Source organism: Podarcis muralis, chromosome 4 (assembly GCF_964188315.1).
Source record: "Podarcis muralis chromosome 4, rPodMur119.hap1.1, whole genome shotgun sequence".
NCBI lineage: Eukaryota > Metazoa > Chordata > Lepidosauria > Squamata > Lacertidae > Podarcis > Podarcis muralis.
In genome coordinates, this window is record NC_135658.1 from 38,100,392 (window position 1) to 38,125,526 (window position 25,135).

A 25,135-nucleotide genomic window follows, 5' to 3' on the forward strand; every position below is an offset into this window, starting at 1 on the left:
GATAACATTTGTTGAAAGAATCAGTTAAGAGACATAATAATAATTTATAATAATAATTTATTATTTATACCACACCCATCTGGCTGGGCTTCTCCAGCCACTCTGGGTGGCTTCCAACAAAATATTAAAATACAGTAATCCATCAAACATTAAAAGCTACCCTAAACATAATGACTTTAAATCAATTTGTTGCTATCATGAAAATTTTTGGAGGCAATTACTCACATCAAAGATTTCAAAGCCAGCAATGTCCAACACCCCGATGAAGAACTGTCTTGGCAACTTGGTGTCCAAGGTCCTATTGATGCGAGTAACGAGCCACTTGAACATCCTATCATACACTGATTTGGATAAGGCCCCAACAGAATAGGAAACCTGTAGAAGAGAGGTAGAACAATCACACAATACCATAATAATCCTCGTGAGCATCCTACATGCCAGGTTCAGATCTATTGACATTCTGGGTTTAAACCTAGCATACAATTATTGACCTAAAACATAGATCAGTGTAGCTCAATATAGAGGCTGTTGGACCTGGGATACTTGATCCAACTATGCAACCTTGATAAAGCAAATCATTTCTCACCCTTAGTCCCAGACTTATAAAACAGGAATAAATATAGCTACATATGAAATCTGCAGGAGGAATTGTATTTTTTCATCACCAAGCAACATATTTATTGGCTCAACGGCAATTTATCTAGTTCCTTTTGCACTTGCACAGTTTACTGCTTTGTCCAATGGCAAGGACTTCAGTGTGGTAATGTGTGCTTTAATAATTGCCCAAAGCCATAGGTTTTGCAGTTTCAACTCAGCATAAATATGCTCACACAGCTGCATGCAAGATGGATTTCAATATAGCTTTGGAATCTTTGAAGCTGGATTTACAGTTTTGTTTTATGAAAATCCAGCTACGTACTTCCCTGTTTCATGATATCGTCGTGGGAGGTTTTAAATTTTTCTACATTAAGCCCAACTAACCCATATCAAAACCAGTAGCACTTATTTCTGAGGTAAGGAAATGTGTACTGAAGAAAGACAATGGCTTGTATCCAAATAGTTCTTGCATTAATTGTTTTTTGAGTTTGTTTGTTTTTGCTTCACTTATATGCTGTTTTGTTTTTTCATATGCTAGAAGTGTTGTTTGCTAACTTTTAACACTTTGTTATTATTGTGAGCCAATCTGAGCTCAATGTATTTGTTGGAAAGGGTCAGACAAATAATAAATTGAAGCTCAAAAGAGTCCCCCACCTACTTTTAGCTCCACTGCTGGCTTCAGCCCCCCCCCCCCACAGTAGCATGCAGTCCCACACAGATTGCTCCCAAGGGAACTGCAGCCCTCAAAAGAATGATGGTTCTCCATCCCAGCATATAGGTTTGGTATCATGCTGGCTCATGTAGTTTAAACACCTCCTTACCTGTTCCACACTTTGGCCTTTGGTGACATACTCATTTCCAACTTTCACTCTAGGATGCACCAAACCCTTAAGCATATCAGAGGAATTAATTCCCATCAGGTAAGCAGCTTTGTCAGCACCTGATAGAGGGTTACAATATTTCAACAAGTTCATTGACACAGGATAGGACTGGTTTAGAGTTACAGATCACTCATTTACTGGGATAGCAACAATGGAGCATGAAAATCAAATTGGCTATATAAATCCTAGCAAACACCTACCCTGTACTAGAATTTAATATCTTTAAAAGACTGCAGACCTCTACATCATAGATCCTTCCTGAATTCACTGTGTTTCTCTAACCCCAAGTACCTGAGTCTGAAAGTCTAGCTGCTGCTCTTGCTGTGTTTTGACATTTATTTCCCCCCAGGAGAGTAATATCAACATCACGGAAAACACAGAAGTGTCATGATATGTATGTTCCAATCACATGGAAATGACAATCGCAGAAGTGAAAGGAATAAAACTTGAAGATTATGTATGATCTGAATACAGATCACACAGCAATAACAAGGCTTATTCACATGTTTCAATGAACACAGATATAAGCTGGCCCTACAAATGTACAAGTGTTTGTGTGAAAGATTGTACCCTTGATGTATAGCTTAACTATTGTGTGGACAGTCTGTACACTTGCTGAACATTACTTGTGAATAACTGTACATGTGCACAGCTCAACTATTTGTGTACACAGATTGTGCACTCATTGAATGTAACTTGTGAACATCCCTGCAGTCATTTAAAACAGACCTTGCCTTGCAGCCTCGCAGCTCAACACAGGGCATGGAACATTGCGAATGGGCAGATACGGAAGAGCTTACTTTCAGTGCCATCGGCTTCTGCCTGCTCCTCCCTGGGTCTCTGTTTAAATTTCATGTTTCCAAAGTGCATAATGGCACCAGTGAGCTTGTAGGCACCATACTTTTCATCCGCCACAAAGCCCAAAATATCCATGGCTTGCTGTGGAAAGTAAAAAGAACAGGGCGTTTTGTCACTTGCCTGTGAAACAACATGCAGCTTTATTTTCTAGAGCTCTTTCGCGGCACGGCTGATGTTTGTGCTTGTTCTGGTATTGATCTTTCAAAAAATAAACTAGAGGAACAAGAAGCCTCTGCTATTTATTTTGAATCTGCCCTATTCCTCAAAAACAGAGAATAGTTCCTACCACTAATCTACTGAAGAGAGAGAGGGAGATTTTTCATTTTTAAGGTAAGCAAATAAAACCTTCAACCAAAAAAATAGCCCAACAACTTCAATGGCATGACAGCTGAACATAATACTGCTACACGCCAACCCAATCTCTGTCGAGCGGCTGCTTAAGGTTCCAGGGGTCCCAGGAGCTCAGTCAGGGTTGCGTTTCCATTGGGAAATCAAGGCACAGTCTTGAAGAAATGTGGTTTATTGTGCCCATATTTACACCTGGGTCTACTTTGGAGAGAGTTCAGAGCATTACATCACAAGAGGGACTTGCTTCCCACAGCAGCACAGCATTGGAGTCTCTGTCCCAGCCTGCCAAAATGGTTCTGCCCTGCATGGCTTCTGCCTGGAGTTCTGGCTCCACCCTTCTCCTTCCCAAAGACCCTTGCTAGGAAAAAAAACCCCCAAGTCTCATGTTAAACAGCTATTTTTTTCTGTGGGTACAGCCCCCACTTCTCTGTTTTCCTATGTCATGGAAGCTGAAATCATACACCCATGGTAACCATGGGAGCTTCCCACTAGGTCCTTGTCAGAAAATCTCTTGCCCTGTTGATGGTTTTTATTGATGGGTTAACTCACTTCCAGCACCTTTTGCCAATCTTAATAACTTCTATCCTAAGTGAGGCCTTGGCCTGGCATCTTTCCTTCAATACTCCAAACATTATCTAAATTATAGCATTTATTAATTTCTAGCATTCACTAACTCTAGCATTTATGGGTGCCCTTGCACCCCCAAACTCTGTTGCCCCAGACCTGTAAAAATATTCTTTTTTGCTATGGGACTAATACAGAAGAAGACAATCACTGCTATCATATTCATCAATCAGAGAGACTTAAGGCATCATAAACAATGTTGTTTCACTTGTCTCTCCTTTCTCTTTTTGAGGAGACGAATAAATATATTAATACAACAGGTCTGTTCAGAACGTTAGTAGTGAGAATCTTTCTAGTCCAAACTTAGTGAAATTTACAAGGTCTATAGGGCTAGATTTATGGTTTAGCAATGTATGAATAGCTCCTTCAGGAAAAAATAACCCATGATGTAGCAGTATAGAGGGGAGAAAAGAAGCCAGTTACATTCTGTGCCAATTAATGGGCATTTTGTACATATGTGGAATGGAGAACACTATGTTGACTGCCATCAGCACAGATCTGGACTTCCTGGCTGCTTCCTCCTTGTTAGAACTATGTTTGTGTATGTTTTGTCTCCTTTGATTGATGGAGATGATGGTGATGATATGATATAGAAGATCCCTGCTTGAAGGATTGACAAAAATAGACAGTAAGTGAATATGATTGAAGAGCATACAATATAATATGAACAAGAACACTTACTTCTGGCAAGAGGAGGGTGGACCCTTTCTCACTGTGTGGATTTAATTGTGTCCATTTAATATATATTACTGGAAAATCAATTAAAATATGGGGGATAACGAATATTGTTTATAATGCTTTAAGTCACCCTGATTGACAAATATAACAGTGAGTCTTCTCCTGTATTCCACCGATGAGAATTCCCCACAAACTTAAATCATTGTTTTTTCCTAAATCACTATATATTGTCTTGTCCTGTCAATCTTATTAGCATTAAAAAAAGCTACTCCTTTCTGTAAAAAAAAATTGGTGCTTTGTTTTGTTTGTTCCTTGATGAAATGGATTTGATGTATAAACTTTTCTGCAATGGTAATTTCCCAAGATTTACTGTAACCGAGATGTACCGTGAGAGTCCTATTGCTCTTTCCACAGTTCCATTATCACAAATCTTTCAGCAGCTAAAATGAATCTAAACAAGCCCTTAAATACTACATTCTCTCTCTCCCCCTCCAAAAAAAAATCTGCTTAGTTATTACATTGCTCTCATTGAGTACCCAAAATCTCACTATCTGTTGCCACTCTCAGCCCTGACCACAATCCCGCCAATTGTCGGGAAACATTGTGTCCTGCATTTGTGTGTCAGTTTCACTGAGGTATAATACCACATGTGGGCTATTCTAATGTATTCCCTTTAACATATGCAGAAGCCAGGACCCTCTGATCATTTACCGTATCCAAAACTACATTCTCAAAATGCCTGAGTCCTCTGGTTGCTTGCTGCTCACTTGGTCTGTTGGAAACAACATAATTTATCTGATAGATACTAAGCAAGTGACTTTTGCATTGGCTTATCTTTCTCTCAAATTGTTGTTCCCATTGTTCATATGAGGGGTGTTAATACAGAAGTACCTTAGCCAGTAAGATCCCCCCTTTCCAATCCCTAAATACACTATAAAAGGATGGATGGTTTAATACCAATATCAGGGGAAACTTATTGGGATTATTCTGGATTGCTATGTTCTCCATACCAAAAATATGCATTATGTGCAATGTGAATGCATTACAAAGTACTTGAGAACATCAAAAGCGTAGGGAATAGCATTAAAAACACATTATAGGATAGCATTAAAAATCCATTATGGGATATGTGCGCGTAATGATGTCAATATCTTGTGAATCCCAGAGGAATGAAATTTTACAACTCGGGAACAGTCACCAAGAGTACCTCAGTGAGGCACCATTCACATTTGATGGGAACTGTCAAAAGGTTACTTGAGGTTGACTACAGAGATTGCAATGAGCAAAATAGTTGACCTCTACATAGATATCTACATCAAGATGGAGAGCCTTCAGCCCACGCACAACCTTCTGGGGCCTCCATGCCAGTTGTGGGCAAGACAAGAGATAGCAAAGTGAGTGGGATCAGAGACAACAGATTTGATTCTTACCTTTGTACAATAGGCTACATTCCAGCCATGTGTCTCACCTTCCTCTATGCAGGCAAGCAAGAGGCATTATCACAGCCCAGACACTTGAGGAGGCTGCAGAGCATGGCCTACTCAGAGGCATAGTTTGCGAAGAGTCCCAAGGGCCAAATTTGGCCTGTGGCCTGGAGATTACCCACCACTGCCCTACATCAAAATGGACTTCTTATACCTGGTGTGTTTTTCTTAGTGCTGCTGTCTATGATTCTATGATATGACCATCGCGTTGTATCAAATGTTCAATGGAAATCCCTTGTGGAACAAAAATTTTGAATACCACCTACTGTCTCTGCCATGGCAGATCAAGTTTTAAAGAATTATTAATGCTGATACACAGATTTAGTGTTGCTTTTATAATATCTGTACATATAGAGATAAGAATTATTTTCCTATGTACTCAAGACCTAATAGAAACCTACAAAATGTAATGGAAACCATAGCCCTAAGGCTATGTCTGCATTTCCCCACTCTTCCTACTCTGAAAGACTTAAAGCAAGAAGAGAGGTTTGGCTGAAGGGGACCCTATGCTAAGAGCATCCTAAATACTGAAATGCACCAGATGCCCTGACTTGGTAGCACAGTTGTGCTCAGCTACTGTATGCTACATCACGTTTTCCATTTGCTGGGTGTGCAGTGCTTCAAATCTGCTGCTACTGTTTTAGTGAGAACAAAAGAAATATCTAACCACAGCAACGTCTGCAACAGATTATGGCTTGCAAGATTTTGCAATCTTTAATCAAAATGAATCATATCTTACATCAGTTGCCAGCAGCTCTTCCCCATCATCCAGATTGTCCACAGTAACTACACCTTGTGAGCAGAAGTGGAAGTCGTAGGGATTTGTCGACACCAGGAGCATATCTGCAAATAAGAAAAATTAAAATAGCTTCTCTTCTTGAGATCTGGTCTGTTACTGAGTATGCCTCATGAGCCAACATGTACCCATAAATGCAAAGTCATAAGACAAGGTTTATGGTGGCATCACAATGACAGTGGAATATCGTTGGAAGAAGTTAGACCTGCAGAAATGTGTAGAGTTTAGCTCCTAAATTGGATCACTTATAAGTGCCATATGCATGACTTCCACAGGAAAGACCAGGAGAAAGAAGTTGGACACCACCACTTGAAGTCTGACAATTATTTCTTCTGAGCCAACCTGCTATTTGTTCACAAAAGTACATAAATGTTTCCTCCACCACGAACCACTTTGATATGGGCTAGGGAACTTGTTGCTCTTCAGATGTTGCTAGGTTAAATAAGTAATCCACTTCTGACATCTTGCAGTGCTTGGATTTCATCTTGAGGTGGAACTGCAAATGATCTTTATTTCTGTGCTCAAATAATCAAGGGTGGTATTCAACTCTGTTTTACTCAGAGTAGACCTGTTGAAATTAATGGACCTTGCTGCACAGTGCCACAGCTAATTCCACTTGGCCAAAAGCCCCCAAGTCTCACACCTTGGTCAACTTGGTATCATACGGTGCCATGCTTTCAGATCCTTCCTCTTCTGCAACAGATAAAAGGCAAGAGAAATTGCACAGGGCCCAACAAACTCTAAGTCAACTAAAGAGCCTCAGCTGATTCCAGTGCATTGATCCCCTGTAGGAAAGCACTGGAAATTCAAATGACAGTCAAGAATATTGGCCAAAAAGCAAGACAAAAGAAAGACTCAGGAAATTTGTTAAGACAACAGGATGTGTGTGTACTATAGACATTATTACCAGCAGTAATTTCTCTCTCTCAGTAGGACTACTTATGAGCAACTGATTGTAATAGTTAAATAAAAATTTGGGTGGTGACTGATGCATGCAACCATCTCTGCGAATGTGTGTAGCAGAGGAATAAATTCACCATGGAAGGTACATTTTCACAGTACAATATTTGCGTTCAAATCCTGTTAGCACAAAATTACTTTGAAACAGTTCCTTTAATCTTCCTTAATTAGACCACAGCAAAGGCTAACTGGGTTAAGGGTTTAGCAGATGGACCACTCTGCCGGGATAACAAGAACTCAAATGAGATTATTACTGCTTTTGCCAAGCAGCAATTTAGCGCATGGATAAAGGGATGCTTCGCTATATTAGAAGAAGCACAGCCTAGCTGGGGATTTCTAGCAATCTGCATCAACTCACAATCAGCATGTATAAATGTCACGAGGCAAATATGTGTCTTAGGCAAAACCCTATCTACAGATTCAAAGAGAATAATATATTAGAGGATAATATATAAGAACATAAAAAAGAAGATGGCTGGATCAGGCCAATTGCCCACCTAGTTCTAGCATCCTGTTCTCACAGTGGCCACCCAGAAAAAAAGCAGAACATGGGCATCTGAGCACTGTAACCTCCCATGGTCTCCAGCATTTGTTTATTGAAAGGAATTCTAAACTGCCTGAGAGGACACAATGCCCTTACAAGGCAGTGTACAATTCTAAAATGAAATGAAACTATATATAACATTATCGTTTGAACCCGTGTACACATTAAATTGATCCCAAGTATAGCAATTAATGAAACACAGATTGAATTAAAATGGTTTCTGTTTTTTTTTAAAAAAGAACAAGTGAAAATATATGGAAGGGAATCAAGCAAGGAGATCCACCCAATGGGGTGGAAGCCAGATACCCTGGGAAGTGTTGCCAATTTCTTTGTTTAGCACCAGCACCAATAACATTCTAGGACATTGCATAGCCCAAAGGCATTTTAAGGGTATGTTCACACAAACCCTCTCTTATTATGTTTTTATATCTGTTGGAAGCCGCTCAGAGTAGCTGGGGCAACCAAGTCAGATGGATGGGGTATAATAACAAACAAACAAACAAACAAACAAACAAACAAACAAACAAACAAATAATAGTTCCACACCCAGTGTGCTCCCACTGTTAGTATGCATTAACACAACATTAGTGCCAATCCAGATCAGCCCTGTAGCTTCTCAAACCAGTTTCAATCCAATTAGAAAAAGTAAGCCACATTTGCTTTATACTGCAGAATGGTTTGAACATTTGAGACAGCCATTGCACAGGTGACAGCTTCAGTGGTGGGGTGTAGGGGGTGATGTTGCCGAGACAGGAAAACCAAAAAGCTCATGAGTATTGGGTGAAGAATTCTCTCTTAGGTGAACAAAACCATGTAAATTGAGGCTTCAAACACAGCAGGGGAGGGGAACGACCTTGCCGTGTATTGAGCTGCCAATGTGAACATACCCCAAATGAAAAAATGAAAAGCAGTGGGGCTCACTCCCATAAAAGTGTGCGTAGGGTTGCACCAACAAGCAGTTACAAAAAGTGTAAAAACAACAACCCACCACTGGACCTAATTGGCTTCTGCAAGTCACCAGTCTTTAGTTTTTCATTCTTTAATGCAGCAGTGCTGATCATAGTTGCATTTCTTAATTTGGACACACCACGTCTTTCCTTTCTCTTACCTTGTAGCTCTGCTTTTTTCCCAGACAAGATCTGGTAGAAGATATGGTAGTCTCTTTCACCTGGTTGTTGGAAAATAACTCGGGATTTCTCTAGCAGATCTGGTTGGGTAATGAAGAATTACATTGAGAAATAGGTTGAAACATGCAATCTGAATATATAGCTCAAGTAAGTATAGAAATTAGTATGTTGCTTACAAATTTCAATATCTGCTGAAGATAGCTTTCCTGTAGTTCCAAAATGGATTCTGATAAATTTACCCTAATTTGTACAAAAGAGAATATATCAATACACATAACTGCAACAACCAACAGATAGAAAAGAAATATAGAACCAATTAGAAATATGAACAAAAAAGCAAGGGTGGGCATCTATTTGGAGATGCTTTAGATATTGGTTGTCATGGTTTAAGGTGGGGGGGCCCTAAATGATGAGTGGATACATTCAAATAATTTTAAACATTCCTTTCAGGTAGGCAAGGTTTATCACCTCACATGTATGAAGTGAGATTAGGGGGGGGGGGACAGGACCCATGTAATCTGCTTGAAACAGATTGTGCAACCTCCAGGTGTCTAAAGATTCTCATATCTCCTCTGCCTTTGTTAAGTACATGAACTGGGAAACTGCAGAGACAGACTATGGTTTCAGTAGCTTTGCATTCCGCATACCATAATTATAACAACAAATTATAACCCTTCTGTTGACTTGTGACCAGCTTGCTTTGCATCCTTTGGGCATTGTTCCGCATGACTTGTGTGCTTTACTTAACACAGTGTTACACAAGAGCACAGCAGTAATTGTTGTTATCTGCATCCCACTCATCCATTCAGAAGATGTAACCACCTTCCATCTGCTGGACAGGAGGATGCAGCACTCAGTTCATTGATACGTCATTGCTGTACTTGATTAATTGGTCAAATTATCCCCTTGACAACCTTCTTGCATGGATATATGCACCTTTCTGCTTTCTGACATTTCCTGTGGTTTATGCATGCTGCTATGTCCATCTCTTCCTAGTTCCAATTAGCAAGCTCCATTATTTTGCTGTGAAGTGCTCCAAAAATATCTGTATGGAGGATGTAACGGGTGCTTTATAAATATCAAGTGATTGTCCAAACAGAACTCAAGTCCGCTGGCTGACATTCAAAATATGTACAATGTGTTCAATAAACACCTGTTGTGAGAGGGAGAAGCAAGATCACGGCAGCAGCCTCCAGACAAAGCCAACCTGTGTTCAAAGCTTGTCCGCACAACTCCTGCCTCGCAAGTTTAGGAACTCTGCAAAAAGCCGTGTCTCCAGCTGTATGGATTGTGTAGTTGGCTGGGTGAATGTTTGGTGAAGACAGGGATTGCTGCTTCAGTCCTGTTCCACCCGCTACACGGCAGAGACTACTGCGAAGTGCTTAGTCAGAAGGGCAAAAGGTGAGACTGGAAGCAACATCTGTAGATGTTTCAATAAGTGCCTTTCCACGCTTACCATTTTATAGTGGAATAGCTAATTGGGGATTTAGATTTGGGGGCATATTGCTAGACAACATTGGTATCATTCAGCTAGTATCCCAGAATAATGGCCTCACAACCCCATACTTCTTGGAACGCAAACCACCACTCCCCCAACTTTTGTGAAGATCCAGAATGGATTCTCAATATTTTCAGTTGTGTGGCATGTGTGCAAGCAGCATCCCAGTTTCTGTGAGGAGGGTGGGTGGGTGGGGTTGGGAAGATGCCTATTTCATGCCACTTCTTTCTGACAGGTGCAAGCTGTTGGTATGCAAGCTCAGTTCAGAGATGAAATGTGGCAGAAAGAGAAGACGATACTGAGGCAAAGTACTGGCCATGACAGCAGCAGACCAAATTTCATCAGAGGAACTAGGCTTGCTATCGCCTATCGCCTCGGGCAGGCATGTAGTTCCTCTTCTAAACTCCTATACTTCCATAAGGTCGGTATTCTGGAATTAGTTAATTAAATAGCCACGAAAGAGCTATCCCCATGCTCATGCTCATAACTGTGACATTTACTGGCTGGCAGAACACGAGAGTTCATTAGGGGTGTGACTACAGTTACTGAACTTTTCTCAGCTCAAGCACAACCTTCCAATCACATTGACAGGAAATCCCTACACTGCTCTCTAATAATAGCAAAGTGTGAGCAAAAGTGTCGATAACTAGCTACAAATTCACTCTTACAAATGTCAGATCAAAAAACAACTCTTTCACCACAAATGGTAGGTGTGAAAAGGCCCTAAGTATCAGCCGTACAGCTGTCTATGTTGAATGCTGAACATTTTTATAAATATGGTATTACTAATGAAGGCAGACTGGTAAAGTACCACAGCAATAAGGCATACTTACAAAGCGTGAGGAGTTGTCATTTCTCAGAGTTTTGGCATTCCCGAAGGCTTCCAAGGCTGGGTTGGCTTGGATGATTTGATCTTCCAAAGTCCCCTTACAATGCAAAAGATGGAAGTACATTTAGGGCACAACCCTGCACTCACAATTTGCCAACTAAAGGGCTTTAAGATTTGGTCGAAACTCAATGATTTTGGCAGAATGCATCTCTGCCATTTTAAAAAATGCACTTGTGGAAACTCCCAAATATTTATTTCATAAAATTTATGCACTGCTTGACTGTTAAAAGAAAGAAAGAAACATAAAAGGGATTTACAAAGATGCCAAATATGTGGTCTCTTTCTATGCTAAGGGAAGTGGGGAAGTTTGGAAGCAACTTAGAAGGGGATATTTATAAAGTCTTATAGGCTAAATTTCTACACTTTACTTTGCTGTATATTTTGTGGTTTTAAATCTCTGCTGAGGCTCTTTCACCAAAGAGTACTTGCCCAAACCTGAATCCCAGGCATCCAGGGAATTCTTTTATTTTACCTATAGTAAAGGTAAAGGTAAAGGGACCCCTGACCATTAGGTCCAGTCGTGGCTGACTCTGGGGTTGCGGCACTCATCTTGCTTTATTGGCCAAGGGAGCCAGTGTACAGCCATGTCATGTGGACAGCATGACTAAGCCGCTTCTGGCGAACCAGAGCAACACACGGAAACGCCGTTTACCTTCCCGCCGGAGCGGTACCTATTTATCTACTTGCACTTTTATGTGCTTTTGAACTGCTAGGTTGGCAGGAACAGGGACCGAGCAACCGGAGCTCACCCCGTCGTGGGGATTCGAACCGCTGACCTTCTGATTGGCAAGTCCTAGGCTCTGTGGTTTAATCCACAGCGCCACCCGCGTCCTTACCTATAGTACTTTCCCTTAAAACGAAATACAAAATATTAAAAACCAACAGATTTGATGTGTAGTCTAATGCGTACTGGAAAAATAAAGTCTCTTGCTAGCATACTTTATGCTGAAGACATGCAACGAAGCTGAAGGAAAGGGAAAGAAGGGGCAAGTTTGTGTAAAAAGGGAAAACAACAACAATCATGTCACTGAATGAAACCTGTGCTAATATTCTCCAGTTGAAATCAGCAGAACGTAAGCACTTCTCGCTTAGGCTGACCCAGCTTCACAAAATGAAAGAAACATTAAGTATAAAAAGATGCAATAGGATTGGTCTAGAAAGCTAAAAATGTTTAGAATCATACAGTTAGATTGCTCAGAGCCAGTTTCTATGATTTTGAGTTGGCTTTGTAACAAAAATTAATTTCAGCTGAGTTCTTCTAGGTTTAGAAGCAGGGTAAGTGCAAATGAAGTTTTACATACACCTGTGAACAACATTCACGGCACGTCAGCAAAATCTGTGAAATACAAATTCAATTACAGGAAAGTCATCTACTTACCCCAGTCTTGGTTGCTGGTTGCTTTCAAAGAAAAATGAAAAGACAATTAAACAAACAGTTAGTCTAAGTGATTAGAAAATATCATTTAACATTGCTTATCAATCCCGCTCTATTCGTGATTTCAGAGACCTTTTTTATTCTGCAACTTCTAAGCTGCTTGTCCTGAACCAAGGAGAGGCACCCAGTCCTAGGATCATATGTGGATCTTCTGTATGGCTGCAAAACCAGTTTCTATATCTATACTCCCCATTCTTCCCCTTCCTTCACATTCAGAAACCAATTTTTTTTGCACATGCTTTGTTCCTACACCTATCAAGTTGTCCATTATTGCTGTCAGTATTAAACCATCAGTCCCTGCCATGTTTTAGATCCAATCACCCATCATCAGAGTCTGAAGCCCAGCCATTGACCCAACATACTAGATTTGCAGGGCCCTGTCCCTATCCACACTATGCTACTCCTGATGCTTCGCTGTGTGTCCAGATGACTCTGTTGCAAAGCACAGGAAAAAGAGGTGACAGATCAGAGGTGGTACAGCAGAACCAGGAATGGCTATAGCTATTAATGGAGCATTACCAGTTACGGCACTGTTCCATCTCCAGGTCCCCAGGGTACATTTACACTGCAGGCTTGAACTGGATTTACAGTCATTCACTCTTCCCTGGGATCTGTCATCCCGGAAGAAGGACTAGAGATCTCTAATATAAAATTCTTAGTAACCTTCACCAACCTCTTGAGGAGCTTCTGGAACAAAATGGACGTAAATGTACCTACCCACCAAAGCCTAATCCATCAACAGCATTGAAATAGAAGACTGAGCCTTACAACTCACAGATAAAGATACTAAGCAAACTGCAATACTGTAATCAAACAGAATTAAAAGCAGCTCAAATGGACCTTTGTCTTCTGAAACACTGAACCAGTTTTTATATCCCTACTCTCCATTGTTCCCCTTTCTTCACATTCAGAACCCAAAAAAATATGATGATATGATGATAAACAACAGCCAGACTCATTGGGCAAACTCCCATGAGCTCTGCTTCCCCCGAATCACTTTGAAATATTACAGCTTCTTCTCACATATCCCCATGCAATTAACAACCATGCTAACTGGTGCTTACAGGGCCTTGGAAACAGAATGTCTTCCACCTGTTGGGTAATAAATATTATTTGCACAGAAGAAGAAAACAGTCATTTGAATATTTACATTCTTTTTTCCAGGTTCACCGATTGCTGCTACTGTGGCAAAATACTGAATGACACGTTTCGTGTTCACAGTCTTGCCGGCACCAGATTCTCCACTAGGAAACAGAAGGAAGATGACATTATTAATCTCAAGCTTTTCACTTCAATCAGCCTTATACATTTGCATTTTTTCCAAACTCTAAACTGTGCTACATTGGAATGAATCATGTCCAGCAACCTCACCTTTAAGGAATTCACTTTCGATCCATGTTTACAGGTAAGTCCACTGGCACTGATTCAACACAGGCTTGTCGTGATGGATGATTCCCAGCAGGCGGGAGGCCAGATAGGCCTCCTCGCCTGCCAGGAAGTTTGAATCCATGCCTGCAGCCAAATTGGCCAATGGTGAGCAGCCTAAGGGGTGGGTGCTCAGCCAGGGAGCGAACCCAACTGGCAGCAGGCTTCACTTGGGTCTGCTCCTTGAGTATAAAAGGAGGCCAGTTGTGGCCTTATTTGACCCAAATACACTGTGTTATGTCTCATTTTGTTCTCTAAGTTGGGATGCTGAGAACTGTGATCTGGGCACACATGAGGATAGGAGTATGGAAAGGATAGCGCTATCAGGGCAGTATCTCCCTAACTCATTCCATCAGTGCAATAATTTATATTTGGAACTTTCTCCCCCTCTCATTCACCTCCTAAATTTGTTATGGGGCTTTCTCCCAGCCTTCTGGAGCACATTTGAGGAGGGCAAGCGGGGCAGAGAGAGGGGAAATAGAATTATCCGAGGGCAAATCCTTGTGCTAAGGGAACAAGTTATTCAGCATTACATTAGATACAAGCCTTAGTCTTATTGATGGCCATGTGAAACACCACTGAATAGAAGATGGTGGAGGCACCAGTGGGCTACTGAAACTCTCCTTGTGAGTTTTCTCAAAGCCACCTGGTTGGCCACTGTGAGAAACTGGGCCCAAACTTAGTACGTCTTTGGTCTAATAAAACACAGCTCTTCTTCTGGAACAAAGGTACTAACAAAATATACACTGACTAAAACCAGAGTATCAGAACCTGAGTTGTGACGCAACAGAGCTGTGTTTCTTAGAAACAGACTCAAGGCACCTCAGGTAAATCCAATCAGGAATAGCAATATTTAAGCACAGTAGCCAGGAAGCCCTGGTTAATCCTTGCCACCCAGGCCCACACTGCCTTTCTGCTCACACTCACCCCTACCAGGCATTCCCTCTGTAAGTACTTACTCTTTGCCCAATAACTAACTTTATACTCCGAACCCAAGGGTAAAATTTACTTCTCTTAATGCCCATGCTGAAAAACCTTGCAAACGAATTAGCAAAGGCGAATATGTGCTTCGAAATAAAATGTCTCCAATTTCGTGTGCTCTGGTAAGCATACTAGAAACCAATTCGAAATGTTTGCTTTTGCTGATGTGAGGCATCTCAAAAGATTGGGGTGGCTATACATCCTATTTTACATAGAACAGTCCTCTTCTGAAGGAGTCCTCTGTGTGAAGGACTGTCTGATCAGATTTGAAGATAAGAAGGGAGAACTGGGCCTTGAAGTAACTATAAATAGTTACTGAGTAGGCACATAGATCACTTGGTCACAATCTTTCCCACTGTGGTGGGATATATTGTATTTTTATTTATATTATAGCAATTATTTCTCAATTTGCATCTATACTATAATTAGAATATAGAAATGTTAAGCGAATCTGTGTCCTCTTTTGCCCTTCTTTTTGAAGATGCATTTTTCCTTTTTTGGCATTGCATAAATAACCTCCCTAGAAAAAGATCCACTTACGTGATCAGCATTGACTGGTTCTCTCGATCTGTGCAGAAGGGAAAAAAGGAACCTGTAATTGCACTTGCTACGTAGTCACCAGGGAATAATTTCTTATACAAACAGAAATAAACAAGAAGAAACCCATTCAGGCAAACTCCCCTCAACATGGGAAATATCTTGTTTAGTATATTTTAAGTGCTTTGGCAAAATGCATTGGCCTGCAAAACCAATTCATTTTGGGTTCTCTCCATTATTTAGTGCCATATCCCTGCTGTGGAGGTAGCTGCAAAAGCCATTGCATGACTCCATCGCAAGCAGAGAAAGACAATTTAACCAGATCAGTTTCTTGGTAGAAATTCCAAGAGCAAGGTGTGTTGTTGAGATTCACTGGGCTCTTCAAAGGAAGTAGGAATGAAGAGAGCAAAGAGAAACAAAGGAGGGATGGGTTTTTGACAGGTTGGGGTTAATTAGCATATCAAAGGCTCTGTAACATGGAAAACACATTCAGCTAAAGACATTCAGATTAGAGGGTTTCTAAACCTGTTGTGTTAGATGCTTCCCTTCAACCTGTTCTATTCGTGTTACATGGAAGAAACGTAGTGAAGTTTCAAATTTTGCATTTAAACCAAAAGGTTTGGTTGCCCCGCAACAATTTCGAGAACATGGGACTTCTGTTTGCTTTCTAATGAAAGGGCATGTTTTGGGAATTAAAAGGAAATCAGCATTGGCAATCCAATTGGTCAGGGCAAGGATGGAGAACTTGTGGCCCTCCAGCTGCTGCTAGACTACAAATCCCATATTCCTTGACAACTGGCTGCACTGGCTGGGGTTGATAGAAGTTGGAGTCCAATTTCTAAAGGGCCACAGGTTCCCCTTCTCTGGCATAGAGATTGTCTCATAGCACCAGCTGTGTAACATGTCGGCTTAGCAATCTTTTTTTATGCAAGCGATTTGAGAGAGGAGAGAACCTAGAGGAATTTATGTTATATTGGGCAAGCATGTGCTTTATTTGCAAATGACAGTCAATGGAATTTGAAGTACTTGCCTCCCCTACCAACCCCGCCCAGAATGGTCAGTCCATACAAGAGTTGCAAACAAGACCCATACAGCTGCGGTATTGCACTGACTTGATAGGGGTGAGGGGAAAGTTCTTAGTTCAGGGGATCTAGACAAACTAGCTCTGTAACAATAGTGCATGTCTCTTAAGGGCAGACACCTCACATTTAAAGATGCTATAATTATAAGGACCTAGAAAGCCAAACACATTACTGTGCCAAGCATAATTATAGATTTTGCTTTGCTTTTTATGCTTCAACCGTTATTATAATTCAGCCAGCTCCAACAAAATGCACAAGACAGGAAAATGTCTCATACTTTGATATATTATTTTAATGTTATCAATGGCAGTATACCTATTGTGCTCTGTGCAGAGTCACATTTGAAACCGATGAGCACAAACCCCAAGCTCCCTTGGTAATGTTCCAGAACGTCGATGGCTGCACAAATATTAGTGCTCCAGATAATCAGGCATGCATCACCACTGCCCTCTGATGGAAGAAATCTGCTGCTCGGACATGAATTTGCAGTGTGCTCCAGTTCTGGTGGCATGATGTTATATCACTGCTCCAGTGCTTGAGGGAGGCTAGAGTCAGTGGCCTTTAACATTTGGCTGTAGTGCAGCCAAAGCCATGCAGTTTTAGCACACATTGATTTCAACAGGAGAGCTAAGCGCATGCTCCTTCTCTTAAACAGCTGCTCCAGTTATTGAGATCACTATTTCTGCCTTGTGGTTTCTGTTCAAAGAAGGCTCATTTGTTACAGTACATTCCTTTCTTTCAGCCAAAGGGAAGCAGGACTGTAAAAAAGAAAAGAAAAGAAAGTGCCCTGACCTACTGGCTGATTATTTCTCTGTGTAAACAGGGAGCAGGCAGGGGTAGGAGCAACAGAAACGTGCACATAGAGATTGAAGCAAACCAAGGTTTGCCATTCACTTTACTGTCAGAAAGAGTTATGGGGCTACTGAGTACACAGATTCACCCTCTGACAATGATGTCCATGGAGAAATTCTTGTTTATGGGTGGTCCATGTGAGCACAGGAACACAGGCGAGGTGACCTGGATCATTGTGTTGTAAGACTGGAGGTTTTGACAAGAGAGTGTTAGAGACTAGAGAGCAAGAATGACTGCTGAAGCTCCTTTAAGACACAGTTGCAAAACCTTTTTTTAGGCAGATTGCTAACTGATTGCTCTTGATAGATGGATCTCCCTTAAGTCATCTGAAGTGGGTGGGTTCTTTCCCTATCCAGCTAAGGATGGTGTATGCTAGGTCTGTGTGTGCCTGGGAAGTGAACAAAAGGGATAAAGTCTAGTTTCTGAGAGACAGGCACAGAGAGCTGAGTTTTTAGGAGCACAGTAAGCAAACTGTGTCAGGGAAGTTGGAGACCTGACACATGACAATGAATTTGGCTTTCTGTTGGAATATTAAATCTAGATCTGCACCTGTAAATAAATTCAAATGCTTAAAAACTGTCATAACCTTTCATTGATCTTCTTCCAAATAAATTAACTCAGAGTGAGCGCTGCACATCCCTGGAGTTTCTCACTGCTCAGAGACGGGAAGACTGTGTAATGATGGTTTTAGTGTCTTATAAAACCTAAGCATTACTGGGGGGAAATAAAAAATCCTCTCAACAATGTCTCTTTCTTTCTTAAAACAAAAAAAAATTCCTTCCAGTAGCACCTTAAAGACCAACTAAGTTAGTTCTTGGTATGAGCTTTCGTGTGCATGCACACTTCTTCAGATACTTCTTGTAAACCAGGAGCAGGGAACCTGTGGCCCTTCTGGCATTGTTAGGCTACAAGTCAATTCAAGGATATACAGTTCCGACAGTCAGGAGATTAGTAGATATTATCCCTAATCTGAGTGGCACTGAAGATCACAGATCTTACCATCTCCAGGCTCTTTGCCCATGATATAGTGCCTAAATGCCCTTCCTAGAAGCTTCTCTTGTCAGCATTTGGAAAACATTTGAAAGCAAGATTTAGTTGTAGGACAAACAAATAAGGGCCATGTGGGCAAATGACGCTACTTACTACGCAGCATGTCATGGTAAGCGTTATCAGCTATGGAGAAGATGTGAGGAGGAGCCTCTGAACGTCTCTTGCCCTTGTAAGCTGAAACAACTTCTGTCTTGTAGACAGGAAGCCATTTGTAAGGGTTTATTGTCACACAGAAGAGACCCGAATAAGTCTGGAAAGGAAAACAGAAGAAAATCACTAAGAACCTTGGTAAAGAACATGAAGATTTCACACTGTGTCCTAATGCCAACAGTGCAGTTGTTCTAATCCAGTTCATTTATAGGGTTTGTCGTTGTTGTTTTTAACAAAAGATGGCTTAACAGAACCAGACTGCCCTGGCATGGAAATTGAGAAAGAAATTTACTGATATATTAATACTAAACACACAAACTGAAAGAGAATCCCATCGATAGCAGAATGGTTTGTATCAAAGTTGTCCGTTTCATTTTGAAGCAACGGATATGTTGGTCACAGCCAGCCATTTGTAACTTTCAGCTCAAGATTTCCTCATAATCCCAGCCTCCAACAATTCACCTGAAAATGCAAACCTCTGTAAATATAAATGCTGACAACTTTTTGAGGGGAAAGCAACATTAGTTGATTGGGACTTGTATAACACTAAAAAGGTGGGGAACATGTGGCCCTCCAGATGTTGTTGGACTACAATGCCCATCATTCCTAGCTATTGATTATTCTGACTAGAGTTGATGGGCGTTGGAGTCCAACAATATCTGACGAGCTACAGGCTCCCATCGATGCTCCATAGTCACTTGATGTAGCAACCTTTCTAAAACTAAATGGGATGGAAAGCCACATGAGAATCATATCCATGCCACCTGGAATTCTACTGAAGAAAGTTGTGATATATATGAAGTATCCCCAGACTTTGATGATGTGTAGACTGAAGCCCACTAAGAAAATCTCATGAATAAAAAACCTCATTTCATTAGTACAACTCAATTAGAAATTAGTTTAACCTTGGAAATGAGGAACATGGCCAGTAACAATGAATTTCGTTGTAAACTAGCATGCATTGGAACATGATTTTCCGATACCAAACACTTCATCTACTACAATAAAATTATGCACAAGGCATTTAGAAAGGTAAGCAATCTTCACGGCTAACAATATTTGTTAACAAAGGCGTTCAACTCCTGCTGCAATCAGGACTGGGCACACGCCATGCTATAAACATCCAGATTCTGCAGCAATTATCCAAACTTTGCACTTTAAAAGGAAACTACTGCATCTTGATAATATTATGCAGCATGTGTCTTTGCTTAATATGCATAGCTTATTCTGCTTCTGCTGGTGTGTAAAGCATGAAAACCTATTGTCCAACCAGAGTGAAACCAAGAGGTAAAGGCTCGCTAAGCCACAGAGACAAAGTAAACAGATGCCTGGTGCACCCAAATTATAGGGGTGCCCTCATTTTTTCAAATATATTAGAAAGAGAGCTGCTCCCTGCATATTTAGAGACTGGGTACACTGAGGCAAGTTGTCTACTGTTTGACACCACCTGTATTTCAGGAGGCAGGAACATTCTGACCTCTATCAGCTGCCCAAGGCACAGACGCAGTCATAAAATGGGTGAATTAAGGATGTGACAGACATTAAAAAATGAAAAAGTAGCCCTCTAGTCAACCTTTGATCATTTAATGTGCTATAGCTATACTGCTCGGCATCTGATAAAACACAGTGACAAAAATTTAATTCACTTACAGTGATTTTTTTAAAAAAACACTTTAGCTTGCTAGAGGCAAGGTAACATGTTAGTACAGTGGTACCTCTGGTTAAGAACTTAATTCGTCTGGAGGTCCGTTCTCAACCTGAAACTGTTCTTAACTTGAGGTACCACTTTAGCTAATGGAGCATCCCACTGCTGCTGCGCCACCGCTGCACGATTTCTGTTCTCATCCTGAAGCAAAGTTCTTAACCCGAGGTACTATTTCTGGGTTAGCGGAGTCTGTAACCTGAAGCGTCTGTAACCTGAAGCGTCTGTAACCCGAGGTACCACTGTACTGAGCATTACAAACATGGGAAGCACCAGAAGGGAGACAGGGGGTTTGCACTCCAAACAAGGTGATCAGTCATCCTCCACCCCCACTTGGACCGTCATTGCAAATAACATATACAGTGGTACCTCGGGTTAAGTACTTAATTCATTCCAGAGGTCTGTTCTTATCCTGAAGACCACTTTAGCTAATGGGGCCTCCCACTGCTGCTGTGCCGCCGGAGCACAATTTCTGTTCTCATCCTGAAGCAAAGTTCTTAACCTGAAGCACTATTTCTGGGTTAGCAGAGTCTGTAACCTGAAGCGTATGTAACCTGAAGCATATGTAACCCGAACTACCACTGTACTGCTATTTTTATTTCAGAGAACAACTCGCCCACCTAGAAATATACTTTGCCTCTTCTATGCCCCCATTTTTTTCTGGTGACACCACAACATTTGAGACAGGGATGCTAAAGAAATCACATGGGGGCGGTCTCATTCCTGTCTTCTTCCTAGTAGGCAAAACCACATGAGAAAGGTAATGGTTCTGAATACCAGTTGCTGGAATTTTCTGCACACCAGTTTCTGGAAACTGCAGGAGGGGAGAACGCTATTGTGCTCAAGTCCTGCTGCTTGCAGGTTTCCCATAAGCACCTGATTGGCCACTGTGAGAAAAGGATGCTGGACTTAATAGACCACTGGCCTGATCCAATAGGCTAGTCTTATGTTCTTAGGGGGGTTTACAAAACAGCAACCATTCCGTAATATGCATTCTGAGTAGTTGTAAAGGCTCGAATGACAGATAATCCATGTTCAAGAAGTTGCCAGAGAGCTCATACAGAATTACAATTTTATGACACAATCTACCACTCCATTTAACCACATACTTGACACTATGTGCAGCAATAACCTCCTTACCCCTTGACAGGGGTATAGAGAGCTGACCTACTTTTGGGGGAGGGAACTGAACCCAGGGGCATTTTGGTTGTCTGCCTGTCAACGGTTATTCTGGAAACTTCTGACCAGCAGCGTGCACCAGAAACTCAGTTTCAAAGGAAGATCACAGAAGTGAATATACAAAGGAGCAGAGAGTATACAGAGGAGAGTCCCTCATGCATAATAAGCCAGGAACAGGAACCACAAAGGGGTCAAAGGTCAGAATGTCCATCTGGCACTATTGATTCTTCTCCTGCACAATGGAGATGCAATTCAACATGCAGTTTTGAATGAAAATCAATGAATGACTCATACATAGATCATCCAGTTACTGTAGCGTCTGTTCAAATTTTGCAGCACAGATGCCTCGTTGAGGTGGGTCAGCATAGCCATATCTTCAATCATGTCAAACTTGGGAGGGTTCATCTGTTGAACATCATCTTCCTTCAAAGTGACGGTCTGCAAGAAAAGGGAACACTGTAGCCACGGCCTTTCCAAACTTCCTGTACTACAGAGCGATCTGACAACACTTTTTTTTAAATTAAAAGATTGTTTAAGGATTACTTTCAAGGACAGGCTGCCCACAAATGGAAACTCAACTTTGAAGGCTTCTGTGCAACCCTAAATATCTGGTCTCTTGGGAGACTGATCGAAAAGAAAAAAAGAAAATGCATCTCTTATCCATTTCAGTTTGTTTGATACTGCCACCCACTGTTGTAAGCAGTAGAACACATGATTTTAAGAAAGGAATAATGATGATGGACATCTGAAGTTAAAAAAGCAAGATGGAGAAAGTGGTCAAACACTGGGAACTGGTTATAAGCTAAATGCTATCCCAATTTGCCTATGATGGATGTAGCAAAGCATTAACCTGAAGCTGTTGTGATTTTAAAACAAAACAGGAACCAATGAAGACATAACAGTTACTAAGCATTATAATTTGTAGATAAATTACTTGCAGAGGGGTAGCAATATTAGACCATGGCAACAAAAACAATGAAGACCCTTGTGGCATCATAAAGGCTAACACATTTATTATGACAAAAGAGTGTTGTGGGTGATGGTCCATTTAATCAAGTACATTAAGTGTTATGCTGGGATGTAGGTAGATATACAAGTGGCAGTGGGATAGCGGTGATTGTAAACAGTGAGGTCAGGGAAAAAAATTAAATGCAGAAAGTACAGACCACGACAATTAAATTAACAATTTTCATTATTCACAAAGGACAGTTGTTGATATCAGAGACATCCTAGCATTGGTAAGTCAGTAAACTCACATGGACCTGATTCACACATAATGCTAAGTCAATCCATGGCTAAGTGCCAGACAAGCCATGACCAGATGTGCAGGAGCAAAGGTCATGATCCTGGAGAGAAGGTCATGATCAAAGGAGTAGCCCAGAAACCCACATGTTTGCTCACTCATGCTAAGCCATGGTTTGGCTTAGTGTCAAGTGTGAGCGGGACCATGGTGTGGGGTAGAAATTTAATAAATAAAAAACCTATGTCCCAATTCAGTCTACAGGTCATAGCAATGAAGTGTTTGGTGAACCTTAATTCAGTGCATCTGCTTCATGTATACCTGAAGAAGCGTCTCCATCCCCATCGTTCAGCCTGGACACTGAGGTCCAGCTCTGAGGGCATTCTGGCGGTTCCCTCCCTGCGAGAAGTGAGGTTACAGGGAACCAGGCAGAGGGTCTTCTTGGTAGTGGCACCCACCCTGTGGAATGCCTTCCCTTCAGATGTCGAGGAAATAAACAACTATCTGACTTTTAGAAGACATCTGCAGGCAACCCTGTATTGGGAAATTTTAATGTTTGGTGTTTTATTGTGTTTTTAATATTCTGTTGGGAGCCACCCAGAGTGACCAGGAAACCTCTCTCAGGTTTTATTCATTTGTTTGTGTCAACAGTGATTTTTAAAAGACTTTCTTGCTTAATCCTTTGGGTCGATGCATACAATATAAAAACAAATTAAATATACTAAGGCCTTGTTCATTTATTCTGTAGGAATCACAGAGAGATGTTTATGGCTTCCATATGTGCCACATATTCTCAGTCACCCCAACTGCCATGGGTAGAAGCTTAAACAAAAATGCTTTCTCATAAAGCATTTGTGAAGGGGGCTCCTCATACGCTCCCCACATGCAGGTACCAATAAACGGCATATCTGTAGGGTCGCCCCCCCCCAAAAGACTGCAAGTCTCATAAGCTCATGTGCACCCATAGGCAATTGCTTATAGGCTCCTGGATATATGAAGATAACATACACACAAAGAGCTAGGAGACTTAGAGAAAAATATCCCATTGTGAACTTTTTTGCCTAAGCTTCCTAGCTATACTGGGAGGAGGGGAGGGGAGGATTTTCATCGTGAGCATGGCTGGGGGAAGAGAGATAAGCCTCCCTTTCCCTTTTGCTTTGGTCTGGATAACTATCAGGCTCCTCCTCACACAGCAAAAATTAATTAAACAAAATCTGGAGGTGTAGCTGTATATATACGCGTTGAGCTTAACACGCATTTTGGCCCTTGGTTTTAGAAGCACAGTGAGATCGTACATAGTGAAGCAGCAAGGAAATCTCCAGCCCTCTATATGGTTCTCTCTTGTGTGATCCTCCGTCCCTTCCTCAGATTGTTGCTTCTTTCTGTTTAACTGATTCTGGCCTAAGTTTGTATGCAGCAAAAACTGTTTCTCTGTCCTCATTATGTCTAGAATGCTTTATTCTTGTGACTAATGAAACAGGGAGGGGGACTCTTTACCTTCCCGTCCACAGTCTCAACGGTGACTTTGCCACCGCCAGTCTCTTTTATCTCAGCTTCAAGATAAGCTTTCTTCTCATCTGGAATCCAGCATTTCTTCTTCCCTAGCATAGAAAAATGAGTCCTTCATTGTTATGCAAAAATATTTGATACTCAACATTGCAAAATAAATTACGAATTGTATATATAGAGTATTAATTAATAGAATAGAATTGTGTTGTTTTTGTATGTGTTCAGAGCACATTCACAAACTCAAGTAATCCTTACAACAGCCCTGAAAGGTAAGATGGCGCTTTGACCCTCCTTCAGATTGGGTAGGTGTTGAAGCGGGCAGTGGCCTTGAACAAGACCAGGCATAGGGAAACTCGGCCCTCCAGATGTTTTCGGACTACAACTCCCATGATCCCTAGCTAATAGGACCAGTGGTCAGGGATGATGGGAATTGTAGTCCCAAAACATCTGGAGGACCGAGTTTGCCTATGGCTGCACAAGACCATCATTTGTGATAGCAGCTCAAGTGAGATTTTAACTAGAGATGTTCCAGCTCATAGTTCATTTTCCTGAATACTATATTCCACTTGCATTGGTCCTCCCAGACAGAAGATGAATAACCTGTGCCTACTGCACACAGCAAGTGCTCTGGCACCATTTCTGCACTACAAAAAAAACAAAAAAAACCCAACCCAAATGTGCCTTTGGTTAACCTCAGCTAAATGCAAGG

General features: G+C 41.3%; 1 protein-coding gene across 1 annotated transcript in view; it reads right to left on the bottom strand.

The window, feature by feature from the left end:
- MYH15 (myosin heavy chain 15) overlaps nucleotides 1–25,135 on the bottom strand; it is an 84,695-nt gene that overhangs the window by 58,446 nt on the left and 1,114 nt on the right. The window contains exons 2-14 of the mRNA XM_028726718.2: nucleotides 24,415–24,518; nucleotides 21,972–22,115; nucleotides 18,740–18,896; nucleotides 15,666–15,693; nucleotides 13,870–13,963; nucleotides 12,663–12,683; nucleotides 11,229–11,321; nucleotides 9,074–9,137; nucleotides 8,879–8,977; nucleotides 6,210–6,313; nucleotides 2,279–2,417; nucleotides 1,419–1,537; nucleotides 226–375 (exon numbers count right to left, since the gene is read on the bottom strand). Coding sequence (XP_028582551.2) covers nucleotides 226–375; nucleotides 1,419–1,537; nucleotides 2,279–2,417; nucleotides 6,210–6,313; nucleotides 8,879–8,977; nucleotides 9,074–9,137; nucleotides 11,229–11,321; nucleotides 12,663–12,683; nucleotides 13,870–13,963; nucleotides 15,666–15,693; nucleotides 18,740–18,896; nucleotides 21,972–22,115; nucleotides 24,415–24,518 — 1,316 coding nt within the window. The remainder of the gene's footprint in view (nucleotides 1–225; nucleotides 376–1,418; nucleotides 1,538–2,278; nucleotides 2,418–6,209; nucleotides 6,314–8,878; nucleotides 8,978–9,073; nucleotides 9,138–11,228; nucleotides 11,322–12,662; nucleotides 12,684–13,869; nucleotides 13,964–15,665; nucleotides 15,694–18,739; nucleotides 18,897–21,971; nucleotides 22,116–24,414; nucleotides 24,519–25,135) is intronic.